At 41.1% G+C, this 24491-nt stretch overlaps 1 protein-coding gene across 1 annotated transcript; it reads right to left on the minus strand.

Annotated features, from left to right (window-relative positions):
• Positions 1–22267: 22267 nt before the first annotated feature.
• Positions 22268–24226, minus strand: lratd2a (LRAT domain containing 2a). The gene has a single exon (XM_031729390.2). The coding sequence runs from the start codon at positions 23743–23745 to the stop codon at positions 22921–22923; it is 825 nt and encodes a 274-aa protein (XP_031585250.1). The 5' UTR covers positions 23746–24226; the 3' UTR covers positions 22268–22920.
• Positions 24227–24491: the final 265 nt, after the last annotated feature.

Consider the following 24491-nt stretch of genomic DNA (forward strand, 5'->3'; position numbering starts at 1 on the left):
CCTGAACTGTGCCAAAAAGGGAAAAAAGATGGAGAAGGGATTAAGTCACCAATCCACATACTTGCACGATGGCCTACATCTCCGTTTCTCCATTTATTCTGAGCTCCTCATCGGTGAGCCAGGGGGTTATGAATTGGGGAGCAGTACAAGAGGTAATCTTTCACTCCTTTGCATAGCACAAAGGCTTAACTGGAGATAAGCTGCACACCGCAGCATGAAAATAATATGAAACACTGCGTGCTTGAAAAAAAAAAGTTTGAGAGATCTTAGAAGATGTAGACGAGCTTATACGCATTCAGGTATGCAGGATCGAACATAAAGAGAAAATATGTATGCATACATGACTTTTAAATGTAGCAGCATCATGACTTAGGCTTCGGGTAAATTCAGCGTTGGAACATGTGGGTGGTACATGGTTGAGAGGATCCTGTGGTTCATTTACTCACTTCTTTTTGCACATAACAGGTAGCTGCTACATTCATGAATCAGCAGGTGATGGATGGAGAGGGGAAAAGCACTCAAAGGCTGGAGGAATGATGGACACATGAAGAGAAAAGCGAGACAGGAGTCGAGAGGAAGACGGCAGAGCGTTAGGAGGGAGACAAAGGGAAGGAATGGAGCGGCGGGATGTGAGAGAAAATAAAGCAAGGCTGAAGATGGAAAAGGAGAGGGAGAATAATAGAACAGCGAGAAGTCAAGAAGGGGTGTTGCAGCAAGCTGGGAGCGCAGTTTGCATGGCTCCACTCTATGGGGGACTTTAATTACTTTTCAGCGTCACTGCTTCTCCTGGTCATGAGCTACATGCTCCGATCACCAGCCTCTGATTATCAAGCCTTTGTGAGGGCCTCCACCCGCTGTCAGGCTGTAATTACGTTTGCGCTGGAGAGCGTCTCAGCATGTCAGAAAGCTTACAAAGCCATTATCCAAGTGCTCTCTTTTTCTGCTGGTGTGAACTCCTCTGTGCCGAGGAACTCAAAGGTGAAGGCCTTTACATACATCGAGTGTGTTAAATGTTATTTGCAGATTTTTCTTCTTTTTTTTTTTAAGGGGAATTACTTCAGTTTCCATCTGTTAGCACAGGGTTAAGGTTAAAGAAAGTAAGTTTTCAAGGCTAACTTTGAAAGAGTAGAGTAAAAATGGGAACTGATTGCGAGAATAAGTGAGATGATTCATAATGAGACTGCATCGTTGTGAAACTCTTAACTATGCTCAGTCACTCTTCTAACAAAGGGAACTGCTGCCTCACACAACCACCTTTCTTCACTGTGTAGTTTAAAAAATGCCTTAAATATAAGAATAAAGTCATTTCAAACACACCTGTCCTCGTGGTCACGATGTGTGGATACATTTGCAGAAGGCCTTGATCGCTCTCCAACACACTACACTGTGATTCACCAACTTTTCTCTCTTATCACCATTTACACATTTTTTAACTTTATTTTTATTTGCGCTCTTAGACTTTTCTCGTTTCTGTCCTCATTCAAGCATGCTGTTTTTCATCCTCCAGCTATACTCAATGAAGTGTAACACCTACTGCACTTAGTACCGTCTTTAGAGTTTGAAGAAGAAGAAAAAAGCTATTTTCATTTTGTTACACCTCTGCAATGCATTTTAAAAAGTCAGCCTTCCTCTACTCCAGGATCATCTGAAACATAAAGTGAGAATTCAGGAAGGGTTTTATGTTTCCATCAAGGAGTTAATGGCATTGTTTTGTTATGTGGCATACCCCAAGTATCAGCAGCAGGTCCTATTTAATTTGCTGTGAAAAGGCGTCTAATGCACTGTGATATATTTTAGGACATACATCTGTAATCTAAACTGAAAACGCACAACTATGTTTCTCCTTAAAACTGGGGGAGCACACAAACCTCTCTTTTATTCTCTTTCGTGACCTCATTACTCAAATTGGGGTGTAACCACAGACTGTATATAAAAGATGGATGGGCTTCGGGCAACATCACCTCTTGCTTTGTGGACTCCTCATACTGAAGTCTCAACTGTAGCTTTAAGGCCACTTAGATGTTGACTTTTTGTAGCCAAATTTTGCCATATTTGAATGTGAAGGTGTTACGTTGCAGTACGGTGAAAAACAAAGCACACGCCTCTTCGGGTCTAAGGTTTTTATATATCAGGACATAATAAAACAATGCATAGCAGGCCTGAAAATTAGGTAAATGCAACCTCAGATAAACAGCAGCATGACATATTACACCATGAAATCATTTTTCAAACAACAATTAAGGTAAGACGCAGGGGAAGTAACAGCCAGGTGCTGAAACTCAAACCCACTTGGTTAATACATCATCACAGAGTGTGAGCACTTCTATAAAAACAGAAGTTTTGATCATTTGTTGGCCTGGAGCATTCAGGCGTGTTAACACAAAGCCAATGAGGAAAGTCATCCACAGTGATCTTAGAGAATCAACAGGTGCTGCTCATCAGTGTAGGAGGGGTTATAGTCCATCATTCTACAGTGAGAAAGATTAGTCACAAGTCACCAATCAGCCAATGAGCTACTAAACTAACAGAACGCAAGAAAGCATTTGATTGTTTTGTCACTTACGGTTCAAGACCTGCCGATTTTGATTTTTGCTACCAGAAATAAAAAGATGAAGGGATCGTATAATTCTTTAAAGAAAAGCCAATATTATGACTGTAACAAAAGCAGATCTGTGATCACAGAAATGGGTCTTCTGCCATTCTTAATGATGATTCTAAACAGTTCTACATGTTTGTTAAATTCACTGTGTATCCCTGTCATATAAATAAACACCATCCAGATGTATGAATATAAAAACTTAAATCCACCCACACACATCCATTTTCTTGACTGATTATCCAATGCAGAGTCATGGGGGTGGCACTGGAGCTACTCCAGTGGTCACTGGGCTAGTGCCGTGGTACACCCTGGACAGGTCACCACTCTACAGCAGACATAATATACTAACTGTAAAGGTATTATGAAGGGGGAAACGATCCTCAGAGGTCCTAACTTATTTTGTACCAAGCTGTACACGTGCCCTGAAATGCTATGAAGTTGGGCGAATTCACATGCGAGTCTGCTGAGTCTGACTCACTTTCTGAACCCGCCTTAAGTAGCGACTGGAGGAACTGCAGTTTTTGGATTCATTTTTCAACCTAAGAGGTTGATACTTGACTGTAACCCATGAGCCTTCTTCTAATTTCCGACAAAGAGATAAACCTTGCTCGACACCTCACAAGTGTGCTCTTACCTGCACTTGTCTGAAGGGCACACCTCTCTCAGCCATGTCATAAATCTGCACAGGGTCTCTGAGCCCCGTCCTTACCTTACACTCCAGGGTCTGCCTGCAGAGGAAAATTAAAAGTGCCGGACACTGCGCTCCATCCCACCAAAGTCAAAACGTTTAAGCTTGTTGCACTCATCAAGATTAGACAGATATGCATTATTTAAAGTAAAATTACATCACGTGACTCACTGAATTTACTATGAAAGAAAAGCACAATGCCATAGTTCACTTTTAATACCTTTATGCCAATTTTATTCACTTCAGGTCAGATTAAACCAGTTCAGAAACTGATAGACAACTGATGACAACATCTACATTTAATTCTACAGGGCGAAAGTCCTTCCTATGAGACAAAGTTGTGACATACCTTTAATTAAACAAGTTATGACACTGACATGGTTTAGGACAGCGTGTCTTTTAAGGTCAGTCACTGGCACATTATAAATCCCAAATGCCAGTCTCTTTACAGGAGCTTTAGAGTGGAGAAATGAACTTAAGTCTCACAGCGGACCTTGAGGTAATTTTACCACTGAGCACACACCGCTGTGAGGATTAAAAGGTGCAGGTCTGAGAGCCATACAGACTAGGCTGTATGCGGAGAACAAAACCTGGCAACCCAGACAAAAACTGTGTCTGTGTTCAAGATGAAACAAAACAATGCAGTAAAACAGCCCACGTCACAAAACTGCAAAACACATTATGACCCTAGAGAATTATTTTAAATAAAATATTTATTTGAAGCGTTAGAAATGTCACAGTTGTGGTTACGGCATCCTGCGATGGGGATTACAGCACAGGGTGGGTTCAGATTTTTAAGCTGCACATGTTTTATGGATTACAGTCATGTGGAAAAGGAAATTAAAGAATTTCTGCAGCAGGTGCAGAAAGGAAATAAGTATCTTAAGGCTCTGTGTCAATACAGCAGGAAGAGGCGCTTTGTTTCCGTATTTGATCAATTGCATATTTGACCAGCGAGTCAGTAAAACAGACCAGCCTGTAACACATTACATGATATTCATCTGAGATTATATCTACCTAATTTTAGTACCTCCTATGGGCTTGATGATTTTTATTAAGTCCTTACACCTTAGAATTGATAACACGTCGGATACTGACAGACCCTTACTCAGACACTAGACATAGATCTATGCTCTTGCACAGCACACCAACATTAAACTTCTCACATTTGCTTCTTGCCTTATGGTTGGTGAGCTGTATTATCTGCACTTAACAGTTTTTAACCCAGTAACATGTGCGGTGCCTCCCAGACAGGCTAGTCTGCTTTGCTGACTCACTGTTTTGTTCAAAACGAGCATACAAAATAACACAAATAAGGAAATGACAAAAAACTTCTCTTATTACCTAGTGTTTCACCATCACTGTCATATTAGACCAAGACCATAATCTAAAAGGTCCTAAAATGCTTAGTAAAAATTAAATAAAGAGGTAGTAGGGGTTACAATTTTCTCTCATTTTGAACCAAGAGATAAAGTAACTGTCTTCGTTAATGCCAGTGTCCTCGCCAAGTTTCAGCTCACCACTTATCAAATCTCCTTTGGCCAGTAGTCCAACTTTCAGCTGAGTGTCACTGTCTTCTAATATATCCTGCTAATCGTGAAGGAAACAGACAAAAGGGGCAGGAACATAGCTTCCTTGGCACAGTTAACACAGGAGATTTAGAAGGAAGACGGTTAACTAGCTCCCTGATTTCCACTACTTGGCTCAGCTGTCTGTTCGTAAAGCCTGACTGGAACTACTGCTTATGTGAAGCTCTGTATCCTGGCAACCATAGAAATGGCCAGGAGATGTGATTGGGACTTATCTCTGGCCTGAAGCTAAAACATCTCCGGCGGTGATTTCTAAGGCACAAATATGTCACATTTCAAACCACCTCTTCGGTCAAACACGTCCATTGTTAAGAGCAGTAAAACTCCAGGCCTGGAGTTCCTTTAAATACGCTTCATTACACCCACAATTTACATAGCAAGTAATATCTTCTCTGGGCACATGGGTGGCAGATTTACTAAAGGCTCCTCGTATGAGCTGTTTTCTGGTTTGTTTTTTCATTTCCCATCATGAGCGAAATGTGTCAGCCACCTTTGATTGCTCTCATGCGTGATAGTGGCCACGTGCCTCTTAGTCGCATTCAGCTTGTGTACTTGCGTCTCAGGAAAGGCAACCATCAGAGGAGCCTGCGCTCTCCGAACAAACCTCCCTGACACATGGCAAGATTTTTGTCAAGCTTCTCTTATAAGGCGGCAATGCTACCAATTACCTTCGTCCAGCCAGCCAGCCAGCCATCTCGTCAGTCTGACAGATGACTTTGACCTCAGCAAACACAGAAGGCTTCTCGTGGTTGACACATGCGGCTGCTGCTGAAGGGAGAGGTTGATGGGTTGCAGCGCGGGTATGGAGGATGTGAAACTTATTCTCACACCGAATCCAGTACAGTACAAGCCTCCAGGCAGGCAAGGACAGGTGACTTACCTTGATGCCGGTTCCGTTCGACCCCCTAGAACAAATGCACCCCTATGTAGTCTATTCACAAACACACACACATATACACACACTGACATATTCCCTCTAATGATAGGGTTCATAACCTGCTTCCTGCTGGGGCTTGAGAGCTCGCGCATACTGTTACAGAGCCGTGAGCCATGCAGTCTCCTGTGGGAAGAAGCGTTGAATGTGACGACTGCCTTGAGGTAGAAATGTCAATGTGAGGGCAATATTAACAAAGTTCATTCATAGAGCTACCCTTAGCAAAAACACACTGCAAACCGCCTCACATAAAGCTGAAATAAAAACCAAATTGCAGCAATAAAATGCTCAACACTAACAAAGAAACCAATAGCAGGAGGTTTCCTTCTGACGGACTGTTTAGCTCTGGAACCGTGTAGGCTCCCTTGTGTTTTTTGATGAAGTGCATACCCACTCATTGTGCTTCAATGGCTGGCTAACAGTTAAGATTTTAACCTCCATTCCAATAAAAAGCACCAGTATTCACTTGACTGTGTATCTTGTATGAACTGTGAGTTTTGGAAAGAATACGTCCCAAATCCTGACTCCAAACATTGTTATTAACGCTTCCTCCGATGGCACACGCTGTTAAAACACCCTCGTGTTAATCAGAATAAGGCTCTCCAGCCTTATGCTCCCCACGCAAAGACTTCATCCTTTGTTTTTTTGTTGCTGCTGTTATTATCATAATCAACCCTCTTGCAGCAGTGGAATTTCCTCTCCTTTGGCTGACCCACCACCGGGCAGAGAGTGATGAAAATGCACCTCATGAGTGTGAGCTCATTATTCTGAGCTTTAACCACACTGTGAATACAAAAACAGAGTGAACTTACCTGGGTAGGAAACATCATGCCCAATAAATAACAAAAGAGAATTATTTATGAAGAGGAGGGGTGGTTTGGTTTTGTTCTAGCTCTTTCCAGTTAATGACTATGTGTTCACTGCCACACTTCTTAAAATCTGCATCAGACTGGATGCTTAAACATCTAAAATTAGCTAAATATTTTCCTTCAGCAATTAGCAGGATTACTGTGTGTTAAATATTTGGCTCTAATTTTCTTTTTTCTTGAGCTGCACAGATGATTAAAAAAAACAATGCAGTCATATCTCACTAACATTTTACAATGATTGTCTTTGAATACTTCTAACTTGAAGTTGTAGCTCATAAAATATTTTCATAAAATATGTTATATAAGCAGGGACCTATGGATGTCAATTAAAGCCTGATGCTCACTAGTGTTCTCCATCATGCCGGCCTTGGGTTAGTATTGTGTTTCAAGGTTAGAATTTGAAAGTGGCTCTTGCATTTGCCTGGCAACACCTGCAGCACAGGAGGTGGACCACATGGTGAGCACCTGACACACACCTTTTCACTAATATGCTTCAGGAGGCAGAGCAGGTCAGCCATAAATTGGAAGGTCAGCGGTTCAATTCTGCCTCCTCCAGTCAGCATCTCAACGTGTTTTGGGGCAAAATATTGGAGTCCGAAAAGGGATTAAAGTGGTCAAAGAGATACAAAAACATGTTGTAAATGTTCATTTACCATCTCTTGACTCAGTTTAGATTAGGTTAGGCAAAGTATATATATACTATATTTTGGTGTTTTCCCTGCCTTAGGCTATCGTAAACTTAGATGGCTTTTTATGTTTTTAGCTTTTGTGTGCACATTGCTCTCACAGAGCTATCCGCCATATTTAACGTGATACAACCGCTGGTTGTTCCTGGAAACTGTTGCCTCTGAAACTGGATTAAAAGAAAGTACTGCACCGAAAACAAAAGCCTCCTTCTGTTTTGCCTGTAGTTTTTCATGTTTGTCTACAAATACTTGCTAATTACTAGCCAAGCGGTAGAACAGCTTGTGACGCAAACAGGAAATGAAGCGGGTTCACTTTCAAAGTTAAAGTTGTGTCTCAGAACTGCAGCCAAGTGAAGCTTTTGTTTTGAAAGCAAATCACACTTTAACCCTTTAAAGCCAAGCTTATCGTATTTGATACGTGTTGTGAGTTTTTGAGACTTTTTTGACCTTTTTTTTTAGACTACATCATCAGCTTGATTTTTTTACCCTCAAAAAAATGATATAAATTGCATGACAAATTTTAATGACTAAATTGCAAAAAATATGGCAAATGTAGAAAATGTGATACAAATTAAAACTCATATATGCAGATTAAAATTTCATATATTTTTATATAGTTTGTCTAAAGGTTCAACAAACACTCCATTGTCAAAAAATGGCAGCCATTTAATGACATATGGTTTGTGGTCATGTGTGTGCAAAACGTCAGTAGTTTTTACTTGCATTTCTGTATGCAGCAATAAACAGTTTTCACTTGAGCTCATGCAATGATTTCCACAACAAAATTGTCTTGTTTAATGCAGTGTAGCCTGAGGCCTGTGCTGTGAAGCAAATTCAACATACCCAGGATATTTTTGCCTTGCCTGCAATCCAGCTGAGCTGTTAGGCAAAGGTGGTTATTAGCTCAATAAGTGATACAAAGGTTTTCCAACATAACAATAAGTGTGTTCACATGAAAGGGGTCACATTGATCCATATGGCTAATCACAAAGATGTACAGTTCCACTGGCAACAGAAAAGCTGATTCTGTAATAATAAAACTGTTTTATTAGGAAAACATGAAGAGGTTAAACAGAAAACCCAGACTGAATGCAACACAGCTGCTGCAGACACATCAGTATAAATATGATCACCTTATATGAAACAGAATTATTTAAACATTGCTTGAAGCCTGAAAAAATAAGGAATAAAGTTGCTTATAATAATTTATATTTGGCACCAAATGATGCTGTTTAGTGGAAGACATCAACTTTAGACCCTCTAAAACTTTAGCTCATCCTAATATCCATTCATTGAGGTCTAAGAGATCTTCCAGGAGTGTTGACACTCTGCTCAAGAGTATTGATTAGTTGGTGATTGGTTTCATACATGTTGAGCTCTAAACTTGAATATAGTCTACTCTAATGAAAGGATTTTACCTTATAATATAAAGTGCCTTCAAGTGATTGTTGTTGTGGCACAATATAAATAAATTGAACTGAACTCAACTGCTAAATGTTTAACATAAGTTACCGTGATGATGTATCTCAGTTTGAATCCAACCACCTTCATAATACTGTAAAGTGTAGAAGTGAATTCATGTATCATTTGATGTAAATGTACATTTCTATTTATATTCACATCAGGGGTCTCCAACTCCAGGCCTCGAGGGCCGGTGTCCTGCAGGTTTTAGATGTGTCCTTGGTCCAACACAGCTGATTCAAATGGCTAAATGACCTCCTCAACATGTCTTGAAGTTCTCCAGAGGCCTGGTAATGAACTAGTCATGTGACTCAGGTGTGTTGACCCACGGTTATATCTAAAACCTGCAGGACACCGGCCCTCGAGGCCTGGAGTTGGAGACCCCTGATTTACATGTTTACATGATGTGTTGAATCTACCTTGTTGGTTCTCCTGCATTTACCTAAGTCTAGGACTTCCTGGCTTCTGATTGGTTAGGAAAGTCATGCGGCGGTCAAAACAAGGAAGTTATGTGGTTGAGGTGAAGTTATCCCTCTCTGTCTTGTAGTGATGGGATTTCTGGCTCTTTTTAGAGAACCGGCTCTTTCGGCTCGGCTCATTAAAAAGAGCCGGCTCTTTCGGCTACGAACCGGCTCTTCAGGTTGTTTTGTTGCTTTAATTAATTTATTATTACAATAATATAAAATTATGTACAAAAGGAATTACTAATGTAAAAAAAAGTGGTTTTATTTATGTTTATATATAAATATATACAGTGGCCCCTAGAGACACGTACAAACTCCAAAAAGCACGTACAAACTCTAAAACACATTTCTAGCGTTAACTGAACTTCCAAAACAGAGCTACCTAGATCACTTAAATTACACAATTGAAAGCATATGTGTATTGTTTGTGTATTTATACACAAGCACTCATATATATTCAAATAATTTAAAAAAAAAAAAGGTTCATTTACCTCTTACTACCACACACCGGTCGTTGGTACTTGCTGGCTTGTGTAGCCTCTAGGTAACAAAAGCTCAACACTGTGCCTAGCATTCTGGAGCACTTCTGTTGTCTTTTGTACATGTTTTGGAATTTTTACGTGCTTCTGAGGCTACGTCCACATGTACACGGGTATTTTTGAAAACAGAGATTTTCCGTTTTCGTTTTAAAAAATAATCCCATCCACATGTAAATGCAGAAATGAAGGAAAACGCTGCTAGGAGCATGCCAAAGCAACAAGTGCCGATATATTCCTAAACGTGTAGAAATGTTGGCCAATCAGAAACGTGGTTTACGTGTGGACGAAAGGTGCAAACGCATAGAAAAATCTCCGTTTTCAAAAATACCCGGGTACGTGTGGACATAGCCTGAGTTTTTATGTGTTTTGGAGTTTTTACGTGCTTCTGAGTTTTTACGTGCTTCTGAGTTTTTACGTGTTTTGGAGTATGTACGTGCTTCAGGGTTTGTACGTGTTTTGAAGTTTGTACGTGCTGCTTTGTCTCTAGGGGCCACCGTAAATATACTTTTATTTATTCACTCCACATAAAATGTAATAAATAAATCATATAATACAAAAACCAACTAGTCACAGTTCAACTTTTAACTATTTAAATTTTCAGCTTTTTCCTTTTAAACAAATTTAAAATGAAACAACACAAAACACTGCAAACCACAACACAATTAAATATAAATTAAAATATGAAAAAGAAGATGCATATTCTCTGTCATATGGACCTGCATGAATAAACTTTCTGAATCCTTTATCATCTGCAACTGAAAATAGTTGTGGATGATTACTATACCTTTTTAATGTGACGTTGTTGTCCCTAGCTCTCTTTCTCTCTCTCTCCCTCCGGCTCTGTTCCTGTGCTACTGAGAGTGTAACTACCGCCCCTCCCCCCTCTGCCCAGCGCAAAGCACAAGGCTCGCGTGCGGAGTGAAGCGGAAAAAAAGTGCGAGAGAGAGAGAGAGGGTGAGAGAAAGAAAAAAAAAAACCCACGGCTCGCGATAAGGAGCCGGCTCGCGTCGTTCACTTCAAAGAGACGGCTCTAAGAGCCATTTCGTTCGCGACCGACCCATCACTACTGTCTTGCTGTTTATAATTATGAGAGATTTGGTACCATATATTGAACCCTCGTAGTACCCCAGTAAGCAGCATGGAGACGATCACACCTGATCCAAAGTAAAAAATGGTTCCTAAAGACCCGGAATGTAACAACAGACAATAACACAAACTGAACTGTGGTGATTCTTAAAGCCCTTTGCTAGAGTTATTATCAACAATAATCTTGATTCAGAGAGCTGATGTAGCTCTGTGGTTTTCAAACAAGAACAACATCTAATTTTGAAGCAACTTTTATAACAGCAGAGGTCAGCTGTGGGTTTGATGGCCTATTGTTAAAAAAAAACATTCAACATACAAAACACATTTGCAGGTTATGGACTAGAAATGGAATATGTACAATTATTTTAGACTTACATGATTTGCCACCTGTCAGTTATCCTGATTGCTTTTGATGATGGAGATAAAAAGGAAACACTGAAGCACCCTTCTTTAGTATTTAGAGAATCTGACCAGCTCTTATTATGGTTGCTTCACTCAGTTAGGAAGCTTCCTAAACAAATCTGACTACACTAACACAGCCTTACTCCAGTCATGTTATTCACCTGTTTGCAGTTTAAACTAATTAGTTGTGAGCTGTTCCAGCAGGTGTTTATTTTTTTTTATTCATTTATTTGTCCTTGTTGTCCTTTTCTGAAATGCATAACATATTTCAGTTGTTGTCCTTTAATAATTCTTTTTTCTTTCCTTTTTTTTCATATCACTGTTCTTATTTCGACTTTACATGCTGTGACAAGACTGTAATTTGAAGTATATATATAAAGTATTAAATATATCCACCTGAAGTGAATTAACTTTTCCAAAGTGACATTTCCAAAAAGAGTGACGCAGAATTAGAGCCATGATAAAGGTCAGAGTTCACCCTCACATGTTGGGGAGGTGACTCAGCCAGCTGTTATCCTTGCGTGTGACACTCTTGGCATCTGGAAGCCACAAATTTATGCAAATGAGCAGCAATTAGTTTGTGGATGCTCATTTGGCCTAATGTACTCCCCAGACATGACTAGAGATCAAAGACGAGATAGCCGAGGGGTTTCCAGGATAGGCTAAAATTTCATGAATACTGATATGTCGTGTAACATCCTGGCTGACCTCCCTGCAGTCAGAATCCTGCAGAATTATGTACCATACCAGAGGAGTCAATTTTCTCTTTTGGCAAAGCTGTTAGTGACAGCACCTCACCCGCCTGTGGAATCATTAGCAGAGGAAGCTCACCATACTGACACTATCTGAACAAATAGCCTCTCAGAAGAGACAGGTAAGGCAAAGCCTCAGACCCTGTGGAGAGAGATGTGAGTGGCTACCTCCTGAATGCTGATTAAGTCACAGGGGAGGGCATCCAAGTCCCAGCTGAATATCAACGATAAAATTAAAATCTCCCTACTTTCTTCAGTTTTGTCCTCGGTTTCCCTGAACCCCCGACCTCAGCTGCTGAAGTGAAAAATGAACAACAACCCAAGATCAGATTCTGAGAGTGATCGATTGCTATTCCGGTCCCATTTCACAATGAAAATGATAATGACACGCACTTGGAGCAACACCTTGGTCCCCAGATCTCCAGACAGATGGCATGTGGCAGTTAGAGCATGCCCTCAGCTGCGTGCAGCTGCCCAGCAGAGAGAGGCTGTCGCTCAACCATCTACTCATCCCCTACACTCCGTCGGCCATCAAAATTATATGACCAATATGCTCCCTTTCAGCGGAGGCTCAGGAGAACATGCCGTTATGGCCGGTTTACATGATGTGCTCCATCCAATATAACAGAAAGTGTGAATGTTTTGAGTTTATTTAGGCCATAAACCTTGAAAAACACCAGATCGAAGTGGAACAGACTCATTAAGAGCGTGTATTTTCCTTCATATTCATAATTTAATCCTTTCATGCAAACTTGCATCTATGAAAAGGGCCAAAAATCAGCTGATGGAACCGAAAAGATTGAGCAAAGTCGGAAAATTACTTTTTTTTTTCTTTTTGCTCGAAAATAAGTGCAAGCAGATGACAGTCAAGACGCGCATACATTCATAATTAATGTGAAAATTGGCATTTTGGTGCAGTGCAATTTTCTGTGCTTTCAAGAGCATCGCACTTTGAACAAGTAATTACTCAGGCAGCTTCGTGAAAGTTGCTGTTAATTTGTTTGTTGAGAGAAAGCTGCAGACAGACGAGGAGGAGAGACAGAATTCAAACCAATTTTGGAGTACCGCTTTACTGCCTGCTACTCCTTTTTCTTGTCAGCCTTCTTGTGCTTTAAACAGCCTCTCAAGACTTTAAAACAGACTAATTATTTTAGACAGTGGCACTCCTGTGGCCTGGAGGGATCCAGCCCGATGCGGTCTGCGTGGAGACTGTCACATAATGAGGGCGCAAATGTCGGGATGCAGGCAGGGGAGCACAGTTCAGACCTGTTAGACACATGCTCACCGATGGCAACACAATCTTTCAGTGTTCGCAGAGCATTTCATGATAACACCTAACCTCTGATTCTATGTAACGTGCTCATCTTTGTTTAGCATTTGTTGAAAATGCATTAGACCCTTACATTAGTTTATCTAATGTTGTGTTTCTCTTGCTTTGCTGGTGCTGGGGAGGGTCTGTCAACTGCTGAAGTTTCATCACTTCATGGTGTGATGGCAGGAAATATTTACTCTGAATTAAATGTTATTTCAGTTTGATTCATTTGATTTGAGTTATTTTGGATGATGTGACAGCTCAGACAGGCTCCATCCCATGATGTTAAGTTCAAGCAAGTGTTAAATAAAACGCTTTGCTTCTGCATAGTTAGTTATTTTGTCTGTTTGCTGGTCCCGTGTTACAGTTCCTCTTTGTGCTCTGTTTGTTTGTTCCATTTTCTGGCACTTTAATTTGTTCTTGTTTAAAGATTTAATTTGCTGTGTTGCGTTTGTGCGTTACTTTATCATCCAGCCTGATGCAGCTTCTGTTTATTTCACGTCTTATGATGTGGCATTTTTGTACAGTGCCTGTCTTCCTCGTGCCTGACCAGCACACATTCCATGTTCGTATTAGATCTACACATTGATAAATATAGTCCACTCTCTGGGCTGTTTAAAGCAATGTGGAGTTTGAATCTTCTCTTCATGCTTCCTCCAGTTTCTTTCCACATGCATGCATGTTAACTGTTTGGTTATCTGCCTTGTTAGCCCTGTGATGGATCAATGATCTGCCCCGTGTCCACTGGGATATGCTCCAGTACCCACTACTCCCACAACCCTATTTGGATATTTGGAAAAAGCAAGACGGAAAATGAATACATGTTTAACTATGAAAAAGAAAACACTGCTTTAGAATTGCCAGCTAATGGCAGAATTATTTTTGATGACTTGAGTTTTCTAGTTAATGGATACTGAATGGTGACAACAATGTAAATATGAATCTAGTGCCAGATTAAATAAAGTTAGCATCCAGATGTTTAGATATGCCTCTCTAATTAAACTTTGTCATCATTCATAGATGAAATAAAAGCATAAAGTATTCATTTGTGTAATTTGTTGAGGTATGTTTGTTCCTCCCTTTGAAAGCTGCCTGTATATGCAGCTGTTTAAACAGATAAAGGAGCAATAAAGAAGAAATGTTAGGCTACCACATCCTTTGACTCACAGAGCCTGCCCTTGTGTCCTCCAATTTAGCGGCTTAATGGTGCGTTAACACCACAGAGAAAGGACTGTTTGGTTACAGTGAGCAAATTTGCTTTTGATTTCCAAACCTCACATCTCACAGCAAAGTGACTTGTCTTGTTCTGCAAGCTGAGATAGTCTTCTGGTGTACAGTAAACTGTAGTGAGACACGACATGTGACACGTCAGGCCGTTAAACATCGCGGATCGTTTTACTCAAAGGAGTCAAGCTTTAACGAACCTGTTTGCCGAAAGCTTTCTGTAAACAAGAGTTTAATAATTGTGTTTACTTAGCTGATGCAAATCATCCTGGCTCCAGTTGGGGGACATTAAAAACAACTCAATTAATTTGACTTCAGTACCCCCAGTAAACACAAGGCCCCCTCCTCCCAAAATGACCAGTTCAAAGAGCCACTGCCAGCAAGCGTTGCCATGGGAAAGACCAGTATAACGGCGGATATAAACAAAGCACACACAGACAATGAAGCCACCTGTCTCTTCTGCATCTTAGCCCGCTCGGCTGAGCCTCTCATGTGTGGATCTCAAGCAAAAGACTTCCGCTTCAGGCAACGCTTTGGGAGAAATGCTCTGGCAGCCTTCCCGGTAAAGGGATACATGCAAACTTAGTGAGATAAGCACAAAGTGAGTCCAACAAAGTGTATTCTGTCATGTCGTGATTGCAAGACTTTAAATTTTAAAAGAACAATTCTTGGAATGAAATCATGATCCATGAAAAATACCGAACACCCACTCAGTGTAGTTTTGCTGCTTCTTCGTGACTTTCTTGGTCTCATCCGACCATAAACTGTCTAGATAAGAGACGCTGTCATTGTGATGTCGTGTGCTGATTAGTGGACATAGTTTGCTTAGCCCTCTAGAAGTCTCACGACTCAGCAGTAATCTTGAAAGGCCAGTAGAAAATTATTGTGGCTGGGTGGTTAAGGCTAGAAAAGTTAGCTGACTTTAGCAGTTACACTTGCTTTTGTGGAAATTTCCCATAAATTCCACTTTAGGGTGATGTGAGGGCCAGCCTCTGTTTTATGCCCCCCGTCAGTCATTGCAGGCAGGCAGCTGTCTGCTAATTAGTCTGGCCATGCTCTAAATAATGCATAATTTGCAAATAAGTTCTGGAAAAATGGACCAAAATGTTTTTATACCATTCTATACGCATATTTCTTTCTTCTTTGCTGTGAAAATTGGTATTTTAACAAGTGGAAGGAGCCCCGCCCTGTGGCAGACTGAGTCTACCCTGCCTCTCGCCATGCGACAGAAACAGTCCAATGGATCTTTTGGGAAAACAAGAAAAACCACATGATAGTGGTTTTTCCACTACAAGTTCAAAGACAGCCTAGCAATAGGCAGGCACAAAACAGGAGACTTCAAATCTGATTGGCTAACCAGGAACAGGTATGACTATTTAAACACAGGTGATACTAATAAGTGCAGGGCAGACGTTTAAAAGCAGACAGGTGGACAGGAATAAGGAACAAATTAAACAGGAAAGTAAACTGGAAGTATCCTAAAACCCTTTCAAAATAAAATACATCAAATATCGCTGATAAATATGAAAGCATCAGGCTAGACAACACAACAAGTCAAACCACTGATGCTCACCCTGCTTTCTTCTACATTTATGCTACTGTCACTCTCTATGTTAGCTTTTGCTATTATCCACTAATTGCTGCTCCATATTGGCTGCTCTTCAGCAAAGGTCACACAGTCTTGCTTTCAAATGAATGTTGGATCCATCTCAGAATGACCGCCTCATAAAATCCTCATTATTCACCACACCAGTAATCAGTCATTGTGATTTGCTGCATTGCGTTCCAGCTGATTTTAGCCTGATTAGTCATTTCTCGTTTCGGCCGTCTTTCAACTATGACATCACGCTGTAATCCTTGTCCTGGAGGCACTGGGGAATTTTCCTGGAATGACTCAAAAGACACAGAGAGCGGTGGCTGCGTTGCACCCGTGGCTGTGTTATTCACTATCAAAAAAGGCAGGCGCAATCAACAAAACCCTTTCCCAGCATCCCCACCCGTTTGTCTAGACAGGTCACGCCACAAAAACAACAGGGCTCGAATATTAAAACGTTCACATTCCTTTAGTGCTCACAAACTTTTTAATCAACTTTTTTTCTTTGGAATGAAACCGTGGCGGCCCTCAGTGTGGGGGCAGTTTGTTGATCTTTTTAGTTTATTTTCTCATTTCTAGTAAAAGCTGTGTTCGTGCGCCCTTGTAAAGGTGTATGTTGCTATCCTGTAGTGGATTAAACAAGGGTGTTTATTTGAGGGCACTGATCTGCAGATATTTTCACTGCTGTAAAAAGATACATTTTAATGGAATCAAGTGGACTTGTTACTTTTTTGTTGCTTGATAAGAACAAAAACCAGGAATTCAAAAAGCTATTAAGTGCTGTAGATGATAATTTTGTTATTGTACTCTAGTGTTATCATCATAGAAGTAGTTGAGCGTTTTAGAGAAAGTCACTTTCTTATAAAGACTTGGATGAAAAGATTCTTACTTATGCTACATTAAGCTACATTAAAAAAAGACACGGTGGGATGGGGGAGTTAGATTGGCTCTTCCCAGTCCCCAAATGTCAGTCTACTCCTTTAAATGAGATGTTTTGCCTGAAAACAGTGAGCGTAATGAATATTTGCCCTCGGGCCTTTGGTTATAGACTTTAAAGGAGTACATTGCAGTGCCTCATAATCCAAAACCAAGGACAATGATCTTACCAGCCATAACATTAAACAAGTGCTGCGAGTGTCTAACATCGCCATTAAAGTAACGAGCAGCAGTTGCATTGCAAAATGAGATATTTTTGTGGGAAATGTGAAATATATTACGATGAGCATTTTACTGATAGATGCTTTTTCAGTATCCAGGTGGTAATTTGTGCTTTTTGAAGCATATATGTTGTTGCACAGTGGTATAAATGGGCTGACAAAGATGTTCCACTAAAAGAAAGAAACACAGACTTACACAGTCTCATCCTTGAGTTGAAATCTTTCTTAGTCCATTTATGAGGAAAATAATCTTGTTAGTAACTCTTTAAGTGTCTTTTAATGAAAATTAATCATCCCCATTTTTTAACCTGTTCTCACAAAAGGAGTAAAGAAGCCTCCATGTGAGCCTCACAAAGAAGGACTTAAAGGGGAACTGATTTTCTGATGTATGCTGATGTTAGACATGGCGAAGTGTCACAGTATGTGGAAGAAATGTCCATGAGTTATAAGCTTCAGACTGCTCTAAACAGACAGTTTTTTCTACTCTTGATTCTGTATAATGTCAGTCAGAGTGGATATCCAGCTGTCAGCAGTGCAGCCCCACCTGACGTATTTTAAAAACCTTTTGTTTATGTGGGGTAGCCAATCAGGGAGGGAGGCCTTTTTTGTCCCTCAGATAGAGGAACTGAGGCACACTAAGGTCCAATATGAGCTGTGACTCATGCAAAGCAACTCTAAAAGAGTTCAAGAATAAAATATGGAGCTGGGAATAAGTATAAGATTTGTCTTTTGGGCTGTTAATGTGTTTATGTGAGTTCAACTAATCTCAACAACTCATCAGCATCCTGTTGAAACAAAGCCTACACAACAGTGGAAGCAGGCAGAGCTGCTAGCACTGACAAGTCTAATTGGGTTGCCTTGGCGATGTCCGAGCTTTCACATCCCATCAGGTGAAAGGACCAAGGAGACGGTTAACTCTGGATGACTTCCCTGTAAGAGCAGTCGGACTGTCCTTTCATCTACCATAAGAAGAAGCAGCCAGATGAACATAACACACAGTTGGTGATAAGAGTAAAGGCTCCACGTTGGCTAACATCACAGGAACACCGGGGTAACTAGTTTACAATATACTGGCTCACATGTTGCTTAAGAACATAATTTTTTGAAAATGGAATCTTTATATAACTTTTTGACCATTTTTTTTAAATTAATAAAATATTCATTTGCATAGCTGAGTTTGTGTTCTGCAATTTATTTAGGTTTTTCAGGATTTTTCGTGTCCACAGTGAGGCCACAATCTAGGAATTTTCTCCTTTTCAGAGGTCATGAGCCAAAAACCGCAGCCAACTTTAAATGAACCATCTTCAAACCTCAGTGAGGAAACAAAGTAAAAGTACACATAGATAAAACAGGGTCTCAACTGTCTCTCAGTCCTTTTTGAGTTCATATCCTGTAATATTGACCTAATCTGTCTGCAGTGCCACTCACATGGAGGCTGTTCCATCATTTTCACATGAGAGGATATTAGCTCTTTGCAGCCACGGCAGTAACATCTGCGCAGATGCACTCCTGTCTTTTTAAACGACTCTTGGCTCAATACAAAAGTGTCTAATATACTCTGGAAAGACTGAGCTCAACAAGACTCCAAGGATGGTTTACCATGTCCTAATTTGATTAGAGTGCTGCAAAGAATGTGAAAGCAACCTCTGGGAAAATGAAACACAAAGTAGCTTTAAGAACCCAGATATCTCTCACAGTGGTGAACCACGTGAACCAGGCTGTTTTAGCATGTTAGTTCCTCTGATAGGTTTGACAGGATGTCACATTAAGTACAAGTTAAAACATCAGAAAGCCATGGTTTCAGTTTTACCGTATACTTGACGTGCCAATGCAACCAGCAGTCATTTTGCATTTCAGTTGAAGTAAATGAAATCTGAAGGATATGAGGTGTAGGTATTTGTTAGAAGTCCCCCAGTATTCTTAATTTTTGTGGGTGAAGTAAAAATCTATTTATGCGACGCCTTTCTTTTTAGTGCTCAGATTGCAACCTATATATAAGACACTGTGATGAATATTTGCCTTGCAGCAACATCTGAGTTCTTTCAGGAATAATAAACTGCACAAATAAATTAATATGTTCAAAACAGTTCAGAGTAATTGTTTGTTATGCACAGGCTTCAAGAGAAAACTGCACAGTGCAGACTACTAAAATTCTAACTACTTACGCTTATCACTGCCATCAGTGAGGAACAATGTGCAGTCTTTCTGCCGATGTAAAGCTGTATCATCCCACTGGGGCTTTTAAAAACTCAATAACCATGTTCCATCGTGTTCTTAAGAGCTTCAGTGGAAACGGTTTACTGTCTGGAACACTGCAAAACTGAAAAGTGGGTTTATATGCAAAAACCAATGTAGCTTTTTGTATGATGGTCCTTTTGCCACCTGCTATTTGTTTGGAGTGCTAGTTAAATAGCAAAGTGGACAGATGGTCTAAAAGACGCTGTAAACACTCGTTGTAGTTTGGAGGAGGAGGGATTCTTCATTCTGTGAAAAGTTTTTCATCCAAACTTTCCCCCAGTTTGTTCACTGGTCCAAATCTTCACCTTATGACCTGTTGCTTCTGGCTGAATACAGTGCATATCTCACTTCTGCGAGCAGGAACACAGGCAGGATGTTAGGGTCCCCTGAACAAATATCGCTTAAGGCGCTTTTTGTTAATTATTAATTCTGATCTACTTCCTGCTCCCTCTCTCTGGCTCCTGGAATCATCTCAGGTTGTGATTCAGTGTTTTTTCAGAGTTGATTAATGCAGGCATTTTACTTTCTGATAGTCTAAACCAGGAGAGAGCAGATTATCCAGGCAGCTTAGGTTACTATAGTGACACCTCTAATAAAGGTGAGCCCAGATGAAATGCAAAGCTACCTCATAATAACTGGTAAATCATGCACATTTTCACTAAAGAGCACAGATTTCAGCTTGTGCCTTTAAAACCATGTGGTCAAATCAAAGTTGGAACTTCATGTTGTACTGAATGCCACCTTAAACCAGCAATTTGACCCATAAACCCATCAGGGAAGTGTTTCCCGAAATCACAAATCAAGTAGGCAGTACATTTGTTTTCCCCTTAGACTTCTATATAGCTGGGTTTATTTTTACAGTCAGACCATAGACCATCAGTGTAAAAGATGAACATAGCATCCAGGTCTGAAAAATGAAGCCAATGCAAAAGTGCCAAAAACCTTCATCAATTTTAGTCAACAGGGATGTTTCATCTGTTTTTTTTAAAAAAAAACTTCTGGTCCTGTAGGAAAACTGTGTTCGGCTGAGCCCTCCTGCAATTGAGTCATTTTGAGTCATACAAAATAGAACTTTGAGTCCATTAATGGGTTGCAAGATATGTATTTTTACTGGCCAAAACACAACCTGGTCACTGGTGGTGTGACAGTGATACTGGACAAAAAGACCTGGCTTACAGTCTCTGGTCTAATTCATCCCAAAGGTGTTCTATAGGGTTGAGGTCAGGACTCTGTGCAGGCCAGTCAAGTTCTTCCACACCAAATTCACTCATCCATGTCTTTATGGACCTTGCTTTGTGCACTGGGGTACAGTTATGCTGGAACAGGAACCCCACACCAGCAGGATCCCCCCCTCCACCAAACTTTACACTTGGCAGAATGCCATCAGACAAATACGGTTCTCATGGCAACTGTCAAACTCAGACTTGTCCATCAGATTGCCAGAAGGAGAAGCATGATTCATCACTCCAGAGAACACGTCTCCACCGCTTTAGAGTCCAGTAGCAATGTGCTTTACACCACTGCATCTGAGGCTTTGCGTCACGCTCGATGACGTAAGGCTTGGATGCAGCAGCTCAGCAATGGAAACACATTCCATGAAGCTCTCTACACACTGTTGTTGAGCTAATCTAAAAGCCACATGGATTTTGGAGGCCTGTAGTAAGCGATTCTGCAGGAAGTTGGTGACCTCTGCCCACTATGCACCTCAGCATCCACTGACCCCAGTCTGTAATTTTACATTAACTACCACTTGTGGCTGAGTTGCTGTCATTTCCAATCTCTTCGCCTTTGTTGTAATACCACTTACTGTAGTAGCTTGCGTGTAGTAGCGTGCGTGTAGTAGCGAGGAAATTTTAAAACTGCACTTGTTGCACAGGTGGTATCCTGTCATATTTTTATCATGCAGCACTGATAAAAATAATCAGCTTCATTTTAAACATATATTTCCACTGTGTGGGCTAGATCGCTAGATTGATGTGGCTTTAGCTTCCTGTATGTTTTGCAGCAGTGTTGCATTCCCCTTTTTATGTGATCACAGTTTCACAGCCTGAAACCGAAAGCCTAACTTAAAGGTAAGAACCACAGATTTAGTCAAACCAGCTAAGGTAAAGAAAGCCTGGCTGTGTACAACTTCCTTTATCTTATACCTCTGGTGATTCTGAGAATAAGAAGAGAGGATTAGCCAGAATATGCTCATTGGTTAATGACTTGTAATTGACAAGTGATTAGCCAATAAGTGTGCAATTTCACAGTCAGACCTGTCCCTCGCTCTTAACATCAACCTTCAGAACACAAAGGTGTTGATGACAAAACTCTTTTCCATGCTTCACAGCAGGACCTCATTAACCAGTGGGAGTCATCGGGGTGTGTGCATCCATGTTTGTTTTTTAATACTGTCTATGATCCAGAGTAATCACCCCCTGCTGGCCATTTTTTAAAAATACAAGTTTCAGGCATTTCTACATGGACTTTACTTTTGAGACCCAGCATCTACATCCATCTTTTATGGACAGTCTATGGTACGCACCTTTAGCAATGACATCTGTTGGGGAATGGCAAAACTTTGACAAACCAACAATTAAGAAAATGTATCATACGCAATGATGCACTGAATCCATATTGTGTTTCTCTTACTCTAATAATCAAACATTAGAGCACAGACAACGAGACTCATTTCAAAAAGAGACAATGATTCATGGTTTACTTAAGCTTTGGGTACAGATAACAAAGACAAGCTCCACAACATTTTCTTCAGATGTGCTGGAGTGAGGATTACCCTTAAGGGCAGAATGAACACTGCTTGTATTCAGCGAGCAGCTCTGACACTGCTGTCTGGGTGAAATGAGATGAAGTTGAACCACACAAGGATCAAGTAACAAGACACACTATAAATAGAGAAAAAAAATCTGCTCTACTTACAGAGTCATGACAGTTTAAGTCAGATGCGTAAAGCTTTTTATAAAACTATACATTCTGTGATTGGAGAGGCTTTTGGGAGGGGGTGCAAATCAGGCTATTCAATTTATCTCAGATAGCTGAATTCATATTTGCTAAGGCCATATGGCAACATAGGATGTTGAAGATTGTGGCGTTAAGGCAGTAGCATCAATGTAACTAATAGAAAATGATGGACCAAAAATCCACAGCTGGACTTACAATATTTAGGTAGGAATTATGACATCTGTGCTTTAACAGAAAACAAAGATATGGATGTTTGCTACAGGCTGAAGGAGGACAGTGTAACAGATTGTGTTCGGTAAAGGCTACTCTACACTTAAGTTGCAAAGCAATTAGCCTATTTTGAAGAGCACGAAAAAAAGCGGACATCATTCAGCTCCCGGCTCGCTTTTGATCTCCTCCATCCTGCTGTAATGAGCGGCCAGCTCCCGAAGCACGGCTGTCCTGCCCAGGTGATCGTTCCTCCTCTTCTCCATGATCATGTCCTCCAAACTCTGAAACTCCAGCACGTGCGGCTGTTTGCCCGTCATTAATATTTTCAACCTGTAGGGCTGCTTGCCTATGCGTATCTCCCCACCCATTTTGAACTCCCTCTTGCCGAACCTGCACCAGGCTGCAAAACACTCAGAGTTTCTCCAGCTCAGCTCCCGGTCCTTTAATCCCACCTGCTCCATCGCGTTCTGCACCACCATGTCCGGACCCAGCGCTTTGAATTTGTACAGCTCGTTAACAATCCGACACCTCCTCCCTTGACTCGCATCGGTCAGAAAGCTGTTCTTTACCTCGGCTCTGTGCAGGTGCACCACCTGGAAGTCTCCCACATACACCGCCCAGTGCGGGTACTGACCCGTAGCCACAAACTCCACCAGATCACCTGGTTTGCATTTGTTTAGCAGATTCTCTGGGGAGTAAACTTCCAGGTTCACCGACTTTGCGCTCTTCTCGTAAATGCATTCGTCTCTGTTGTAGACGGCGCATTCCACCTCGTCGCGCTGGTCGTACTGTTTCTCTTCCTGATTCGGGTCTTTATCGGAGCCGTCTACCGCGCAGCCGTCCTCCAGCTCGTCGTCGTCGTTGGAAAATATGTAAGAGACGCCGATCCGCGGACCGTCCTCGGCGTCCACGCCGTTGGGGTCCACTGTGGGAACTTCTGCGTAACTTAAATGTGACAGCCTGTCCATCTGGTTCCCCATGCCGCTGCTCACCTGGTAGCAGCTTGTGTAATGTGATCTGATGCCGAAGGCTGTTACCGGTCGCCAAACATCCCAACCATCTGCCACAAAAAGGCTAAACAAACTTCGTTCTCCCTGCCCTCAGACAGGGTTTTGTCCAAATTACGCATAAGAGTAACTCCGTTTACCGAATGCGCCGATAACCACTCGGTGCCCCATCAACAAGTGGAGTTGGGAGGAAAAGGCAAACTGCTTACAGATTCGGCGAGGACAAATATCCCTCAGGTATAGCCTCACCTCCTGTTTCCCTGCGTAAAGTTACGTCTGCCCTCTGTCGCAAAAGAAACGATGAAAGCAAAATCCTCCACAGACACAACGACAGAGCGACGTGTTTGCCTACACACGTAGATATAAGCAGCTCAGGAACTGAGCAGCGTGCCACCGGGTGACTCGGCATCAGCAGGGACTCTCTCCAGCTACACGCAGCGCCGCTTTTAAAGCGGAAGTGCGCGTAATTTTCACCACCGCATCTTTAATATCCGCTCCTGCTCTCTAATGAGCCGTTTTGTTCACTCGGATTCTCAGTTCATGCTCAGACTGACTCATTAAACTGTAAAACAAAATATACAAACATTTTATTCAGTTAGTTGTTTGCAGTCAGATGGATCTACTTTGAGCCAGTTGGTTATTTTAATTGTAAATATAGTTTTGGAACTGAGGATATATGTATATTTGTGAGAACAAACAGACTAATTTTATGGTCTTTA

Source organism: Oreochromis aureus, linkage group 22 (assembly GCF_013358895.1).
Source record: "Oreochromis aureus strain Israel breed Guangdong linkage group 22, ZZ_aureus, whole genome shotgun sequence".
Classification (NCBI taxonomy): Eukaryota; Metazoa; Chordata; class Actinopteri; order Cichliformes; family Cichlidae; genus Oreochromis; species Oreochromis aureus.

What these genes read in the sequence shown, in the direction of transcription:
- lratd2a (XM_031729390.2), bottom strand. Translation starts at nt 23,745, where the DNA reads ATGGGGAACCAGATGGACAGGCTGTCACATTTAAGTTACGCAGAAGTT.